The sequence below is a fragment of the Pituophis catenifer genome, unplaced genomic scaffold, assembly GCF_029215685.1.
Source record: "Pituophis catenifer annectens isolate HBS135680 unplaced genomic scaffold, rPitCat1.0.hap2 SCAF_2, whole genome shotgun sequence".
NCBI lineage: Eukaryota > Metazoa > Chordata > Lepidosauria > Squamata > Colubridae > Pituophis > Pituophis catenifer.
In genome coordinates this window covers 8,868,300-8,886,602 of record NW_027256882.1, presented here as the reverse complement: position 1 = coordinate 8,886,602, position 18,303 = coordinate 8,868,300, and the positions used below count along the sequence as shown (strand labels likewise).

At 39.4% G+C, this 18,303-nt stretch overlaps 1 protein-coding gene across 1 annotated transcript; it reads left to right on the top strand.

Annotated features, from left to right (window-relative positions):
• The first annotated feature begins 11,530 nt into the window (after positions 1–11,530).
• LOC139310526 (vomeronasal type-2 receptor 26-like) lies at positions 11,531–17,337 on the top strand. Its single transcript, XM_070934698.1, has 4 exons — positions 11,531–12,265; positions 13,210–13,422; positions 15,491–15,617; positions 16,433–17,337. Exons 1-4 carry the CDS (start codon positions 11,531–11,533, stop codon positions 17,335–17,337), a joined length of 1,980 nt encoding a protein of 659 aa, XP_070790799.1.
• The last annotated feature ends 966 nt before the right edge of the window (positions 17,338–18,303 follow it).

Sequence of the window (18,303 nt, the reverse complement as noted above, 5' to 3'; positions counted from 1 at the left end):
TTGGACCCATTGGCTGATGGGTCAGTGAATTATTGGAATCCTGAAATACATGAATTTATTTATTATTATTTATTTATTTTATAATATTTATATGCCGCTCTTCTCCCAAAGGACTTGGGGTGGCTCACAGGATAAAAACAACAATAAATATCCAATAAAAATCAATAAAAAACCCCCACAATTAAAATAAAACTCCTAAACAGATCAGGCGATTTGATTAAAAAGCCGTGTCTTCAGGTCCTTGCAGAAGGAACGGAGGTCAGGGGCCATCCGGATCCCAGTAGGTAGCTCATTCCAGAGGGTCGGTGCAGCCACAGAGAACACCCTCATCCTGGGCACCACCAGCCGGCATTGTCTGGTCGATGGCACATGGAGGAGGGCAGTCCTATGTGCGCGCACTGGGCAGTGGGAGGCCGATAGGAGGTGATCCTGCAAGTACCTCAAATCCTGCAAGTAATTTAGTGGAGACCATCTGAACAATAGTTTGTAAGTGAAATAACCATGGACATTTTTCTTCCTGCAAGGATGACATTCACACAACAGATTTCACTAGATCAGGGAAAATTCTCATAGCCAAACTGAGAAAAATTGGAGGTCTAAGTCCAGCCTCCTGAAAGACCATAATAAACCACAAATGACAACAGCCAACCTTCCTCCTCTCCTCTAGGGAAAAACTACATATTGGCAAAGGAACATATCTAACCAAAAAGGGGAATTCCTCCCATCTTCTCTGGTACCCAGACCCTGAGAGTAGAAATTGAAGGCCAAACAGTGGGAAAACTTTCTCACTTTTTCTGTTCCTTACTTCAGGATGGACCTGCCTATCCCCTCAGCTCTCTCCTCTCACTTAAATCCCTCTGGTCTCCATTCAAAGCCGAGCTGTACATATGAAGTGACAATTCATTTCTATCTGTTCTCCAGGTAAGAAACGTAACCTCAGCATTAAATCACCCAAATAAACCAGGAACACAGGTCTCCTAACTCCTCCTCAAAGCACTTGTGTGTGTGGAGAAGTGTCACACAAAGCCTGAGAGATGGGAACGTCAAATGGGGCCTAATCCTCCAAGTACATCTATAGAAGCAGAGAAAGGGCCATTATGTATCCCTAAACCAGTTTCTCAGTGGGTCTGGCAAGAAATCGGGTCATACCATACACAACGCTGTGAGCACCACCACAATCTCAGAGCTGCAGACTTCACCTGCATTCTTTATTTAATAAACTATGAAATTTTAAAAAAAAAGATTTTAGGATTAATATCTGGAGATGTCATAGAAAAGAAAATCACAAAGAAGACCCGATCTTAACATTAGGCAGGGTTCAAGGGTGCAGATGGTGTTAGAGAGCACTAGAGTTAAGTGTCAAGAACCTAGATTGCCACCAAACTGCACAGCTCCAGGTGACCTTCTCAAGCAATCTCTGGAGACCATATGACACAATGGTGGAGAGCAGAAGTCAATTCCTTGGCTATTGAAGCATCTTCCTCCAGCATCACTTTCTGGACATGTCCTGACAGGAAGGATAACAGCCATTATAGAAGAGTGTCTCCAGGGGTGTATCTGCAACAGGGCAGAAAAATACTTTTTACCAGCTGTCCCTCAGTACATGGAGCCCTGGAAGAGGACAAATTATCACTCACAGTAATTATCACAATCCCAGACTTTGAGACATTTACTGCTACTTTTTCAGTGTCTGCCTTTGATATAACATCAGACTGAAGCAACATGGAACGAATCTTGCATCAGAAAAAGATATGAGCCTCTACTCATGCTGAATGGTTTGCAAAAGATTTAGGACACAGGTAGGGGCTGTGCTGCTGAATGTATCTTTCCCTCTTTTCCAGATAAAGCTCAATTTGTTTCTGTTTGAATAAGGAAAGCTCCTGGATATTCCATTTTCTGAGAGTGCTTTAAAATTATCTAACTCTTCTTTGGAAACAGGCGATTGATTCAGCTCCATGAATTATGGACCTCTTGCTTCTGCTTTCAATGCTACTGGTGTCCCAGGCAGTCTCTGGGAAGCTTAGAACGAAGTGCCCACTGAATATGGTGCACCTGGATAGAGAAAGACCATGGAGCTACTACAGCCCAGGAGACCATCTCATCGGTATAGTCACCAGTACAGTAACACTAAACCAGAAAATGTTGTTTTTCAACCTGCTTCCTTATAGTCGGTCTTACTTGTAAGTTATTCAATGTGATGAAATTGTATTCCTTCCATCGGCAGTTCTGACACTGATTAACTTTTTTGATTGATCAGTTTTCCATGGGTTTCCTCTTTCGTCTTATTTAGTGGAAGGGACACAAATACAAAGTTGGAGCAGAAAAAAAAAAGACCTGAAAGAAGTCCACATTATTTCCCTCTCTATGTCCAATCTAGAATTCATGATTTGAGTACTGACTTCTGTTTAAAGCAGTGATTGTTGTAGTTAACCTTGAGCAGCTTATTTCTATATTTTTATAACTGCTCCTTCCGATCCTTATAGGAATAATGGATGACTTGTTTTTAGAACAGCTTTTCTGGGTCACTTATGAAATATATTCTTCCTTTTATGATGGTTGAATGACTTTAAAAAAAGGAATTATTTTGCCGACTGGGTACTGCGTTGATGAAAATTAGTGCTGCTATAAATAATAGATTATTTGTGATTCTTATGTGTTTCCCATTTTCTCAACATTTACAAATATTAAATGTTGAATGTGTGACCATTGTTTTTTATCAATATTGGCTTCAGATTCAATAGTCATGTATTGATAAAGAGGATGAAATTGGAAAAAAAGGTATTTTATTACTGCTGTTGATGATGCTTGTATTAATTAAAGCATTTTTTTTACACTAGTGAAACTTATACTTCCAAAGGAATAGAACGCTTTATTTTCACCATTCAAGAGATCAACAAGACTATCCAGCTCCTGTGCAATCTCACACTTGGCTACAATATCCATGACAACTATTTGCACACGCGTGGCACTTCAGATGTCTTGCTGGACATGCTCTCTACTGGAGAAGCCAATGTTCCCAACTACAGCTGTGGAAGGAAGGACAACATTTTGGCTCTTCTTGATGCCGCTGACAGGGAGTTTTCCATCCAGATGTCAACATTAGTAGGAACCTACAAAGTCCCACAGGTTTGTGTGCATGTTTCTCTATATAGTAAAGTGAGTAGGGTGGTAGTGGGTGCATGATAGATCCATCCATATCTTCTCTATGGAATTCAAGAGTTGCTTTTCACTATGTCTATTGTATGTGTCATGGCTGGGAACTGGGATTCACATTAGGATGGGAGTGTCAGGGTTCCAAGTAACAACCCCAATGAAAGAAGACTCTGAGGCTAGAAGTGCCTCAAAGTTCCATTTTATTAGAGATGTCATATCGGCACATCTGGGAAAACCTGAATCTGAAATCTTCCAGGTTTTCCTCACCCAAAAGGAAGTCCAAGTCCCTTCCCCTGCACCCACATGTCCATCACATGGTCCAATCAATGCACTGTCCCAACTGGAGATGCCTCCCAGTCACACCACTCCAAGTGCAGGGCAGCACGTCCTTGACTCTCAGAGAAAAGAATGTCATTATGACTATATATCTCCCCAACTCCATACAATCCCCCCTTACAGTTTCCCACAGCTCTCAAAGTGGCAGCCCTGAAGATCCAAAGAAAAGATGGCTTCCAGGGCTGACAGGGAGCATGTATCAAAACAGTCAGATCCTTTCTTGTTAGCATCCCCATTGCTTTGGGGGCTTCTGTTGCATACTTGTGAAGGTGAGGAGAGGCTCTGTGTCCAATCAAAGGGTCTTCTGTACAATAGGAAAGTGCAGCATTGATGGAAAGCTCACATTTTGTGCATGATCTTAGTTAAATGATGACAAATGCCATATTCATGAAAATACATCAAGTACATCAAAATACATCAAAGAAAATTTATTTGGCATTAAATTCACAGATTTTCTGGGGAAACATTTAAACATCTCTGTCCTCGGCAAGCTAAAACTAATCAGTGCTTATAACATCGATGTTTGTGCAGTTAAGAATATCAACCTTGCTGTGAAGGAAAATCAAGCTTTTAACAGATTAACAAATTAACAGAGTTGGAAAGGACCTTTTAGGTCACCTAGTCCAACCCCACACCCAAGCAGGAGACCCTACACCATTTCTGACAGATGGCAGTCCGGTCTCTTCTTGAACATTTCTGGGGATGAAGGTCCTACAACTTCCGAAGGCAACTTTTGTTCCACGGGTTGATTTTTCTCACTGTCAGAAAATTTCTCCTTATTTCTAGGTTGAATCTCTCCTTGTTCAGTTTCCATCCATTATTCCTTGTCTGGCCTTCAGGTGCTTTGGAAAACAGCTTGGCCCCCTCCTCTCTGTGGCAGTCCCTCAAATATTGGAACACCGCTATTGTGTCTACCCTGGTCCTTCTCTTCACTAGACTAGCCGTGCCCAGTTCCTGCAACCGTTCATTGTATGTTTTAATCTCCAGCCCCCTAATCATTTTAGTTGTTCTTCTCTGCACTTTTTCTAGAGTCTCAACATCTTTTTCTAGTGTGGTGACCAAAATTGGATGCATTACTCTAGGTGTGGTCTTACTAAGGCTTTATAGAGTGGTATCAGTACCTCCCTTGATCTTGATTGTATCCCTCTGTTAATGCAATTTAGGATTGCATTGGCTTTTTTGGCTGCTGCCGCACACTGCTGGCTCATATTAACCTAGTTAACCTCTCACTGTCACTGCTATTAAACATGGTTTCAATTGTCTTACACTTACAAAAGTATGTATAGTCAAGGCTATGGTTTTCCCAGTTGCAATGGATGGCTGTGAAAGTTGGACCATAAGGAAGGCTGAGTGCCAAAGAATTGAGGCCTTTGAACTCTGGTGCTGGAGAAGACTCCTGCGAGTCCCTTGGACTGCAAAGCGATCAAACCAGTCAGTCCTAGAGGAGATCAACCCTGACTGCTCTTTAGAAGGCCAGATCCTGAAGATGAAACTCAAAATACTTTGGCCACTTAAAGAGAAGGAAGGACTCAGGGAGAAGAGCCTAATGCTGGGAACGATTGAGGGCAAAAGAAGAAGGGGGCTTCAGAGAATGAGGTGGCTGGATGGAGTCACTGAAACAGTTGGTCTGAGCTTCAGTGGACTCCAGGGGATGGTAGAGGACAGGAAGGCCTGGGGGAACATTGTCCATGGGGTCACAATGGATCAGACATGACTTCACAACTACCAACAACAACAACAATGTGTAGGACTTTACTTTTCTCTACATTGAATTCCATTTTGTTAAATAGGGCCCAGTGTTCAAGTCTGTCAAGAGCCATCTGGATCTTGAGCCTATCATCTAGGGTTTTGGCTATTCCTGCCAGTTTAGTATCATCCACAAATTTGGTAAGTTCCCCTTCTATTCCCTCATCTAAGACATTTATGAAGATATTGAAGAGTACTGGGCTTAAGATGGAACCTTGTGGTACCCCACTGCTTACTTCCCTCCATATAGATGTAGTACCATTAAGGGCTATTCGTTGAGTATGATTTGTCAGCCAGTTGTGAATCCATCTGGTGGTGAAGCTACCTATCCCACTTTTTTCTAGTTTACCAAGAAGTAGGTTGTGCTCTACTTTGTCGAATGTCTTGCTGTAGTCTAAGTATATTATTGTCCACAGTATTTTGCCGGTCTACTAATTTAGTCACTATGTTGAAAAATGAAATAAGATTGCTTTGGCATGATCTGTTTTTAACAAACCCATGCTGACTTCTAGTTATTATTTTACTTGTTTCTAGATGTTCGCAGAGCTGTTTTTTTATTATCTTTTCCAGTATCTTCTCGGATATTGATGTTAGGCTCATTGGTCTGTATTTTCCTGGGTTTGGTTCCCCCCACTTTTTTGAAGATGGGAACCCCATCAGCTCTTTTCCAGTGCTCTGGTACTTCCCCAGTGCTCCAGGATTTTTGGAAGATATGGTACAATGGTTCTTAGATGATATATGCCAGCTCCTTTAAAACTCTGGGATGTAATCCATCAAGTCCCAGTGATTTGTATTCATCAAGATCAGACAGGTGTTCTCTTACCATTTTTTGGGCTTATTTTAACTTTTATTTCTAGTCTGTCTTTTACAGTTATGTTATGTTTTTGGTAGATTGGACTATTGTTTGTTTTTGTGTGAAGACTGATGCATGAGTTAAGCAGCTCTGCTTTCTCTCTGCTACCTGTTACTTCTTTGCTGTCTTCTCTCTTTAGTTGACCGATTGCATCCTTGATTTTTTTCTTGTTATTTATATGTTGGAAGAAACTTTTTTTATTACCTTTGTTGCAAGTCTTTGTTCATTCTGAGCCTTTGCTTTCCTGACTTCGTCTTTGCAGATTCTGGTTATCTGCTGATATTCTGCCTTAGTTATGTGTCCTTCTTTCCATTTTTTGTACTTGTCCTTTTTGTCTTTTAATTTGTCAGAGAGATCTTTGTGGAGCCATGCTGGTTTCTTCTTAGATTTCTTGTTTTTCTTTTTCAGTGGTATTGTGCTGGACTGGGCTTTTATGGTCATATTTTTCAGAGTTTCCCAAGCTTCTTGAGTTGTTTTCTCCTTAGGGATTTTCATCCAAGGAATCTTTCCTAAATTCTCTTTGAGCTTGTTATAATCAGCTCTTTTAAAATCTAGGACTCTGGTATCATTGTGTTCTATTGCGTGTGTTTGTGTTATGTTGAATTCTAGTATGACATGGTCACTCTCACCCAAGGTTCCTGCTGTTTCAACTCCCTCTATCACTTCTTCTCTATTTGTAAGAATTAAGACAGTATGGCTGTCCCTTGAGTTCCCTCCTCTACCTTTTGGACAACAAAGTTGTCAGCTAGGTTGGTCAGGAACCTATTTGAGTTCTCACTTGGTTGTGGAATTAGCCTTTCAATTCAGGATAATTGAAGTCCGCAATTACTATTGTAGTGTGTTTCCTACATATATTTGTTAGTTGGTTGGCAAAAGTACATCTAATTTTTCTGCTTGGTTGGGTGGCCTGTAGTACACACCTATGGTGATGTCATTCTTTTTTTCTTTTATATTGACTCATATGCATTCCAGGAGGTTTTCGTCTTTGGTTCCATACCTTTCTGTAGCAATGTAGTGCTCCTTTACATACAGTGCAACTCCACCTCCTCTTTTGTGGGGTCTGGTTTTTTTGAACAGTTTGTATTCTTCTATCAGTATGTTCCAGTCAAGGGTTTCATGAGACGAAATAATGTGTGCTACATTATGTGATAGTGTGTGCTGCACTATATTAAAATTGAAAAAACTACAGAAAAGCATACTTGTAATAGCCTAGGGACACGGTGGTTCAGTGGCTAAGATTTGTTGATCAAAAGGTCGGCACTTCAGCGGTTCGAATCCCTAGTGCCTTGTAATGGGGTGAGCCCCCGTCACTTGTCCCAGCTTCTGCCAACTTAGCAGTTCGAAAACAAATAAAACAATGCAAGTAGAAAAATAGGGACCATCTTTGGTGGGAAGGTAACAGTGTTCCATGCACCTTTGGTGTTAGGCATGCTGGCCACATGACCAGGAGACGTTTTCGGATAGCGCTGGCTCTTCGGCTTTGAAACGAAGATGAGCACCGCCCCCTAGAATCGGCAACGACTAGCACATATGTGAGAGGGAACCTTCACCTTTACCTTTTAATAACCTAAAACATGGGGTGGGAGGGAGTAGATGAGCAGACTTGGAGGTGGGATCTGCAATTGATCAATCAACCAACATAAGACTACCTATTTGGGGCCTCAAGCCAACTGTCTTCAGGCTCTTGCAGAAGGTCAGGAGATTGGGAGCTGTCCTCACTCTGTAGGACAAGATGTTCCAAAGGGCAGGAGCAATGACAGAGAACATTCTTCTCCTGGACCCAGCCAACCAGAATTCCCTGACTGATGAGTTCTGCAGCATGCCTTCTTTGGGGTGAGATGGTTCCTCAAATTTTAGACAGAGTTTTGACTAACCAACCACATTCAGCATGTAGTCCACAATGGAATTGCATCTACATGGAGGGAAGAATGCACTGTGGTACCCCAAGATTTTGTCTTAGGCCCTCTTCAGGCCTAAGTGTTCTTCAACTTCTTCACAAATGATCTAGATGAGGGGAAATTCATCAAGTTTGCAGATGACAGCAAGTCAGGGGAAATTGCTAACACTTTAGAAGATGGACTCAAGATTCAGAAGGATTTTTTTAGTATTTTTTTTTATTTTTAAACAAACAATTCATCATTAATCAGTGTAACATCTGGATACAAATTTTTGTGTGTCATCACATTCAACATTTATCATCATTTTAATTTAATTTAATTTCGAATTTATATACCGCCCTTCTCCCTGAGGACTTTCTTTCTTCTTTCATTTAAATTTAATGTATTACAACATATTTTCCCATGTTTCTTATTTTTACATTGTCTATTGTCTATATTCAATCTCTATCCATTGATAAAATTGCCCCATATGTTGTAATACTCCGATTCTTCCTTCCTTCTAATCGCTAATGCTAATCTACTCATTTCTGCACATTCTAATATTTTCTTAATTAGCTCTCCCTTTGTAGGAATTTTTTCTGCTTTCCAATTTTGTGCAAATACCATTCTTGCTACCATTATTACAAATATGTATTTTCTTTACTAAATTTCTCCGGTAAGATACCCAACAGGAACAGCTCTGGTTTAAGATCAATGTGTTGCCTTTATCATTTTCTCTAGCCATATTCAAATTTTTGCCCAATAATTTCTTGCTTCTGGACATGTCCACCACATGTGATAATTTATTTATTTATTTATTTATTTTATTTTATTTTATTTTATTTTATTTTATTTTATTTTATTTTATTTTATTTTATTTTATTTTATTATTTTATTTTATTTTATTTTATTTTATTTTATTTTATTTTATTTTATTTTATTTTATTTTATTTTATTTTATTTTATTTTATTTTATTTTATTTTATTATTTTATTTTATTTTATTTTATTTTATTTTATTTTATTTTATTTTATTTTATTTGGCTTATATGCCGCCCTATCTCCCAATGGACTCAGGGCAGCTCACAATAACACAATAAAGCCACAATACAAAATAAAATCTAAAATCTAAAAAATTTAAAATTTAACCCTTAGCCCCCCCCCCCAATCAGACCAGGTCAAGCGATTTAAAAAGCCAAGTTTTTAATTCATGATGGAAGGTGCGAAGGTCAGGCGCTAATTGGAGCTCCAAGGGAAGTTGATTCCAGAGGGTGGGCGCCCCCACCGAGAAGGCTCTATTCCTGGGGGCCGCCAACTGGCACAGTCTAGCTGACGACACCCTGAGTAGGCCCTCTCTATGGGCGCAAACCGGGCAATGGGATATCATTGCTGGCTGTAGGTGGTCCGCCAAATATCCTGGACCTAAGCCATGTAGGGCTTTATAGGTCATCACCAGCACCTTGGATCTCACCCGGAGGGCAACTGGCAACCAATGCAAGCTGTGCAGGAGGGGTGTAACATGGGAGTATCGGGGTTCTCCCATCACAACCCATGCGGCTGCATTTTGCACCAGCTGAAGATAATACAATCCCGATCGGTATTGTTTGAAATAAAAACAACAATCTAGGTAATATATTCATCTTAATTACCACTATTCTTCTCATTGATGATAATTGCAATTTTTTCCATCTCTCCAAACCATCTCAATTTGTCCTTTCAATTTATAGTAATTATCTTCTTTAATTGTTACACACCTTGCTGTTAATTGTATTCCTAAATACCTTACCTTTTTAGTAATCTGAATATCTAGTTCCTCCATTAAATCCCTCTTCTGTTTCTCTGTAATATTTTTCACCAATATTTTTGTTTTATCTTTATTAATTTTCAACCCTCTATATTCTTCTATTTGTTCTATCAGTCTGGATCCTACTTCTTGAGGCTCCTCTAAAATAAACACTAGATCATCTGCAAATGCTTGTAGTTTGCATTCTTCTTTTTTAATTTTCATCCCTTTTATCTCTTCATTTTGTCTTATATTTCTATTTAGCACCTCTAACGTCAACACAAATAGCAATGGGGATAGAGGACAACCCTGCCTTGTTCCTTTCATAATATTAACCTTCTCTGTCATATCTCCATTTATTATCACCTTTGCAGATTGCTTACTATAAATTGCCTCAATCATATTTATAAATCTTCCCACAAAGTCCATAGTCTGCAACTGTTTTATCATAAATTGCCAGTTCACATTATCAAAAGCCTTCTGTACATCAAGAAACATCAATGCCATTTGCTTTTCTGGGTGTACTTCATAATATTCCAAAGTATTTAAGATTGTTCTCATAGTGTCTCTGATCTGTCTCTTTGGTAAGAAACCATTTTGATCTGTGTAAATAAATTCATTTAACAATCTCCAATTTATTCGCCGTTATTGATGCAAACATTTTATAATCCGTACTTAACAAGGAAATCGGTCTATAATTTTTAACTTCTTGTAAGTCTATGTCTTCTTTCGGTATATATGCCCCTATCCAAGAGTTGGGTATTTTTGTATTTACTAAAAGTTCATTTAATACTTCCAACATTGTATTGCTAATTACATCCTGTAATATTTTGTACAACTCTGCTGGCAAACCATCTGGACCTAGCGTTTTACGATTCTTTTGTTTTTTAATCCCCTTCTTGTATTTTTTTTTTTTTTTGGTATTTTAGGTAATTCAGACTTTTCTAAGTATTGCTTTATCTTCTTTTCAGATATTATCTCTTGTTTATAGAGTTTCTCATAGTATTTCTGTACTATTTTCTTCCTTTCCTCATTTCGATAGCATAAAGTTCCTTCCTTATCCATTAATTGATTAATTAGTTTTTTTTTCTCTCTCTCCTTTTTCATTTTATAAGCCAACCATCTACCTGGCTTATTAGCATTTTCAAAGAAGTTTTGTTTGGACATCTTTATTTTATTTGCCAACTCCTCTTTTTCAATTAAATTCATTTCATGTTTTTTCAAATCCATTTGATTTTTAATCCTCTTATTTTGCATGTCTTTTTGTAATTCCATCTCTAATTTCTTGTGTTCCTCTTCCAATTTTTTTTGAGATTGTCTTTTCTTTTTATTTCTTTTTCCCAAATAAATCATTGCCAACCCTCGAATGTATGCTTTCGCTGTATCCCACACATTTTGCAATTATTTTCCTTTTTATTTTGTTGAAACTCTTTTTCATTTAATATTGTTCGAGTCAAAGTCCATCTTAATCTCTTTCTTTGTCCCTTCCACTGCATTCAATTGTAGGAGTGATTGAGAAATATGATTTGCATTTTGATTGTTATTCTTTTTAGTTATTGTTTCTCATTTTCCATTTTTATCTAAAGTCTTCTTAATATTCTGTGTTTAATATTTTAAACAATGGTCAATCAACAAACTATTCGAAGATGTTTATCAAAACAAAAAGTTGGATTTATTAAAAGTTCGTATTTTGGAGTTGCCTTCTTCATTGTTTTTCCAGATCAGTCAAAGAATTGTTTCAGAGACTCTGAGTGATAAAAGTAAATTCCCTTTTTTCCACCGGATGCTCCTCAAAGAAGTATTTCAGTATTCAGCAATTGTCCGAGTGCTCCTACACTTCAGATGGACCTTGATTGGCCTCCTTGCTCCAGACACAGAGGAGGGAGATAATTTCCTGAGGATTTTTCCTCCTTTGCTTCTCAGGAATGGAATTTGTGTCGTTATATCACAACAATTCTCAATGAGTGGAGATCCAGAACCCTTGAGGGATTCCAGCTTTTCTCAGTGGAAACAAGTCAATGTCTTTGTTCACTTCACAGAACATATTATCGTTTCACATACATTTCATATTTTTCATCTAACACTTGATATTTTGTCAGGACCCATTAGAGAGAAAATCTGGATCACCACAAGTTTGGGAAACTATATAATGACTCATCTTGGATATCACAAATACATCCATAGTATTTGGAGTTTTGAATTTCTGCAAAAAATAAGCCCAAAATATGGTGCTTTTGAACCCTTTTCCTTTTTAGACTCCCAGTATGAAGACAAGAATTTTCAGTGTTCTTTTCCAAAGCATGTTTTTTCTGTCAAAGGCCAGAAAAGATGCACCCAAAAAACTCCAGTGGAGACAGAAGATGATTTGAATGGGATATTCGTTGAAAACAGTGATTCTGTTTACATTATCTTCATGACTCTGGCCCACGTCTTGAAGGCTGCATATTTGTCCAGATCCTGGAGGAGAAAGAAGGAGGCCCAAGAGACACTGGAGGCTCCAAGGCTGCAGCCGTGGCAGGTATGTGGTCCCAACAAGGATCCAACTAAACTAAATTCCTCTGGAGAAGGAATCCTTTAGAGAAAGAGGGGAATCAGATCAACCTCCTTGTGCTACAAAAGAGCAATAGATTTGGCCAATCTAGTGGCTGGGGTGTGTGTGATAATTTACCAAGGAGCTGGTAGCAGATATATGTTTGATATTAAACATTTGTTGTTTGCAATTTCTCACAACATATTAAGCATACTGGTAAACCAGTCTCATCAGCAGTGAAAGTAAATGAATCTGCCCACGTACCATTAAATGTTCTGTTTTCTTCTAAAATTTTTCTTTTCTTGGATTTATCCATGGTTGGCCTACCGCGGTTTGAAAAACTCAATAAATCATGTGCTGGCACTTGTCACACATTGGCAGTTGTGAAGCATATTTTGAGCGACAGGGAGCCGGAGCAGAGGGATGAAAGAGCCACATGTGGCTCCAGAGTGGCAGATTGCTGACCCTTGATCTAGTCCAACATCCTGCCCAAGTAGACCCTATGCTATTTTTGACAGATGGCAGTCCGGTCTCTTCTTGAGACTTCCAGTGATGAAGCTCCTACAACTTCCGAAGGCAACTTCTGTTCCATAGGTTGATTGTTCTCACTGTCAGAAAATTCCTCCTTATTTCTAGGTTGAATCTCTCCTTGATCAGTTTCCATCCATTATTCCTTGTCTGGACTTTGGGTGCTTTGGAAAATAGCTTGACCCCCCTCCTCAAATATTGGAAGACTGGAAGACTGCTATCATATCTCTCCTGGTCCTTCTCTTCACTAGACTAGCCATGCCCAGTTCCTACAACCGTTCAGCATTAAGCATGTTTGCAATTAAAAAAAAAAAAACTAGAAGAAAAATTCATACATGAAAATACCAGGTGGGATAAAAAACCAAGGTTTCTGCTTTTAAAATTTCTGGATGTTTCCATTCTAGTTCCATCCCTTTCTGGAGAAGAATGAGTTCTACAATCTTTCCTTCTGGAATCTTTACATAGACCATAATGGAGAAATAGCTGCAGATATGGACATTGAGTTCTTGGTGATTTCGCCTGAGGGGGATTTGATCAAAAGGAAACTGGGGAGTATTGATAGACAGAGAATTATTATTAACGAAATTGCTCTTTCATGGATAAATCTGCTCAACAAGGTGGGTCAAATATTGCTGTGTTTTCTCCTTTTTTCTAAAGATTATGACCCATTTCAAGTGGCTTAATTCTAGTCACCATGGCAGATGATCCTCACTGGGAGTTGAATGTACAAAAGAGAAAACTTAACATTTTGTTAGATGGATTGTGGAGACTTCAGTACTATCTTAAAAAGTGTCCTTCAGATGCCATGATAAGGAATATCCTTTTAAACAGATTCAGTCATGTCCAATATTGGATGCTGGGTGATTATTCTTTAGGATGGAGACCATGGATTAAGCAGTTGTGTTCCTAATAGCCTCAGGTTCTTTCAACCAGTGTCTGCATTAAGGTTTGGACTGAATCAGATGAAATATAGTCATGGCTGGTTAGAGGTTCTGTTGATCCATGTGAGAAATAAGCCTCACCTTGTCCAGGTGGAGAAATGTCTCTCTTGAAAGGTCACTGATGTTCTATAATCTTTTTAAGCAGCTCAAACCTGGCCAGAGTTACCCATATCTCTCTTTCACCAGGATAAGCAATAGGCCTTCTGCTCCTCTGAAGAAGCTCCAAAGATATTCATGGTTCAAATGAAACCATAAAGGGTGATTTGATGTGAGATAATGCCCATCACCTGGCAAACTGAAGCAGTGAAACAAAACTTTGATTCAAAGAAAAGCCCTTCCTCATTTTGGAAATAACAAGGAAGAGTTTGAAAGAAAATGCTACTTTAGATTTGGGTTTTATTTTATTTATTTATTTATTTATTTTATTTTATTCGGCTTATATGTCGCCCTATCTCACAATGGACTCAGGGCGGCTCACAACAATAAAACACAAGCCACAATAAAAATAAAAACTAAAATCTAAAAAGTTTAAAATTAACCCATTAAAACCCTTAAAACCCCGTCATCAGACCAGGTCAAGGGATTTGAAAAGCCAAGTTTTTAATTCCCTTACAAGGGAATTTGAAAAGCCAAGTTTTTAATTCCCTTACAAGGGAATTTGAAAAGCCAAGTTTTTAATTCCCTTACAAGGGAATTTGAAAAGCCAAGTTTGTAATTCCCTTACAAGTTTTGGCTTGTAAGAGGGTAATACATCTGAAAAAAACTAGCTATGTTAAGTCCCTCTGAGCCAAAAGGAGGATCCAAATTTAAGTAATAAGAAATGCAGACTTCTCTTTCCATGCAAGTTGGTGTCCTCAAATTGTAGTAGAAAAAGACCCAGATACAGAGCTGGACACAAATCTCCCACTTGCTGAAGATGAAAAGATCCCCTTTTTGAGGGACAAGTTCTCATGACCTCTCCTGCATCTCATCTCACCCCAGTTCTAGTCAGTTTTAGTCTTAGTTGAGAGCCATGCGAATTGAGGAAAGAAACCCACAAATAAAGAAAGACCTAATTTTTAAGGATTTCTTTTCTTTTAAATCTTAATTGGGGAATGGTTTTGATTACTTTCAAAGGCAAGCAGTTTTGCAATGTTTTATATACTCCAGAAGAAGCCTATCCAGATCTTACTGGTCTGAAGTTTCTTTCTTTGTTACAGTTTTATTTAATCGATCTAAAAATAGATATAAAAATAATAATAAATCTTTTACAATAATTTATTTTCCAACATTTAATGCAAGATCATTGTACTCTAGTTTAAATCATAGTTATGTGAAGAATGGAGAAATGCATGTTAAAAAGGCTTGGAGGAGGAACCAAACTGGTTGTCACTTAAGGCTGAAAAGGCTGAAATCAATTCCATCCCTGCAGTCGTTCTTAAGTAGAAAAATCCTTTATTTCAATGTTATAGATGCCAAAAGCAAAGGGGAGTGAGTAAATAAACTATCTGCCAGTGTTTATCTCTCCTAAATATGTTTGGAATGAGTCAAAGATTTCATATTTATCTAAATGAAGCCCAGGAACTATTTGGCTAATGTTAATGTCTACATCCATTTTCATGCATGCTTCATCCCAATATTTTTTCTTTGGCATTTTTTCCTTTTATGCTTAGTCGAGAGTCCGGAGATGTCATCTCAACCTCCATTTTTCCTGGATAGTGAGTCCTAACACATTTTCTTTGGTGCTCCTTCTTGTTTTGCTTAGTCTCTCCCTCTGTCCCAATGTGTGGAAAGTTGTCATCCTGGATTTGTCAAGCGGAAGCGAGAAGGAGAGCCTGCTTGCTGCTACGACTGTATTCCTTGTCCTGAGGGGACCATCTCCATCCATGAAGGTGAGGGACACCAAGGAAAAGGACAGGCCTTGTGGAAGTGGATTCATCTGAAACACTGTCATAAAAGTGCAAGTTAAAAGACAGACTGAAGCTCAATTGTTTTTTTTGTTTTGCCAGCAGTTTGGCAGTTCTATTTTCACTGTCTCAAGGTTGACTCAGCCTTCCATCCTTCCGAGGTCGGTAAAATGATGTCCCAGATTGTTGGGAGCAATAGGCTGACTCTGTAAACTGCTTAGAGAGGGCTGTAAAAGCACTGTGAAGTTGTATATAAGTCTAAGCACTATTGCTATTATCTTCAAATTGCACAATTTCTTACTAGAGGGAGGAATAGCAGAAAATCCTTGAAGGAAGGTGTAGGAAGAGATAGGAGGGTGTAGCAGATTAGACAAGCTTCTCTACCAGCAGGAAAAAAAATGTATCTTCTGCTTTTTAGTTCAGATTCCAGATTATTTGCAGAACCTTTTTTTCTAGCTAATTCAATTTCAGAAGATAGGCATCCAGCATCAAGTATATTAAGAAATGCCATCTGGCAAAATCCAGGAAATGTGTCTAGAAAGATTCATTATCTACTTCTAATAATGTAGGTTCTGCAAATTACACAAGAAATCATTCCATGACTTCTTCCAATTTCATAAACTATAAAAATATTGCTGTTTTTTTTAGAAAGTGATATTCTTCTTACCTTCTTTCTGAAAAGATTTTAAGCAACACATCTCAGAAATGCTGCTGGGACAAATGTGGTCCCAGGAAAGTATTTCTTGAAAGGTGAAAGTACAGAATATTTTTTACAAATATTCCTTTTTTTGTTTACTCAGATACAGAAAAATGCACCAAGTGTCCAGATGAAAAATATCCAAATGAGGACCGAATCCAATGTATCCCCAAAGTTATAACCTTCCTTTCTTATGAAGAACAGCTGGGAATCATTCTGGTCTCTTTTGCCCTATTCTTGTTCTTAGCCACAGGACTTGTTTTAATTATATTCATTAAATATCTAGAAACTCCCATTGTGAAAGCCAACAACCGAGACCTCTCTTACATCCTCCTGGTCTCCCTCCTGCTTTGCTTCCTGTCTCCTTTTCTCTTCATTGGTCAACCAAGGAAAGCCACCTGCCTTCTCCGACAAACAGCTTTCAGCATCATCTTCTCAGTTGCCGTTTCTTCTCTCTTGGCCAAAACCATCACAGTGGTGCTGGCTTTCCTAGCCACAAAACCAAGAAACCAAGTGAAAAGATGGTTGGGGAAGAGCTTGGCCAACTCCATCATCCTTTCTTGTTCTAGTGTCCAAATTATGATCTGCTCCATCTGGTTGGGAACTTCTCCCCCATTCCGTGACTCAGACTTTCACTCCCAGCCCGGAGAGATCATCCTGCAATGCAATGAAGGCTCTGTTTTCATGTTCTACATCACCCTCAGCTACATGGGCTTCCTGGCTGCCATCTGCTTCACAGTGGCTTTCCTGGCCAGGAATCTCCCTGGAGCCTTCAATGAAGCCAAGCTGATCACCTTCAGCATGCTGGTCTTCTGCAATGTCTGGATCTCCTTCCTGCCCACCTACCTGAGCACCAAGGGGAAATACATGGTGGCTGTGCAAGTCTTCTCCATCTTGGCCTCCAGTGCTGGTCTGCTGGTCTGCATCTTCATCCCCAAGTGCTACATTATCATTCTAAGACCAGACCTGAATACAAAGGAGTATCTTACGACCAGAAGAAATGTATAAATGTGAGTTAGAGGAATTTCAACACATTCCAACAGGCCAAGCACATAAATTGTTTCAAGCTTACATAAGCAGGGGCAACTATTTTGAGCTGAAATAATCAAAAGGCAATTGGAAGATAGTGTCCTCCATCCTTATCCAATATAATTGGAAGATCTGGATAATCTGGATTAGCCATCTGGTCAAATTATGTAGAAATAAAATAAGAGAGGAGCTGAAATTCAGCCGTATAAATTGGTTTGCAAAACAATTCCTAAATAATTGATAGTATCCATATTTGGACAATATGGACAATATTGGGTGTCCTCCTGGATGCACGGCTGTCTTTAGAAGGGCATATGACGGCCGTGGCCAGGGGGGCTTTCTATCAGGTTCGCCTGATACGCCAGTTGCGCCCCTTTCTGGATCGGGACTCCCTACGCATGGTCACTCAAGCACTCGTCACTTCTCGTCTGGACTATTGTAACAATCTCTACATGGGGCTCCCCTTGGGGTACACCCAGAGGCTCCAACTGGTGCAGAATGTGGCCGTGCAGGGGATTATGGGAGCGACAGGGTGCTCCCATGTGACTCCTCTCCTGCGCGAGCTGCATTGGCTTCCAGTGGACTTCCGGGTGCGCTTCAAGGTGTTGGTGATCACCTTTAAAGCACTCCATGGCTTAGGGCCGGGGTACTTACGGGACCGCCTTCTGCCACCAATAGCCTCCCACCGGCCAGTTCGCTCCCACAGAGAGGGCCTCCTCAGGGTGCCGTCAGCCAGACAATGTCGGCTGGCGACCCCCAGGAGGAGAGCCTTCTCTGTGGTGGCACCTACCCTTTGGAACAATCTACCCCCAGAGATACGCGTGATCTCTGACCTCCGGACTTTTCGTCGGGCCCTAAAAACTTATTTTTTTCAGTTAGCCGGTCTGTCCTGATTTTATGGTTGGTTTTAAAATTTGATACGGATTTTTAAATTGATAAGTTTTA

Excerpts from the sequence above, each read along its gene's own strand:
- LOC139310526 (XM_070934698.1), top strand. The coding sequence starts at position 11,531 with ATGCTCCTCAAAGAAGTATTTCAGTATTCAGCAATTGTCCGAGTGCTC. Across the intron at positions 13,423-15,490 it reads GGATAAATCTGCTCAACAAG|TCTCTCCCTCTGTCCCAATG; the intron begins GTGGGTCAAATA and ends TGTTTTGCTTAG. Across the intron at positions 15,618-16,432 it reads GACCATCTCCATCCATGAAG|ATACAGAAAAATGCACCAAG; the intron begins GTGAGGGACACC and ends TTGTTTACTCAG.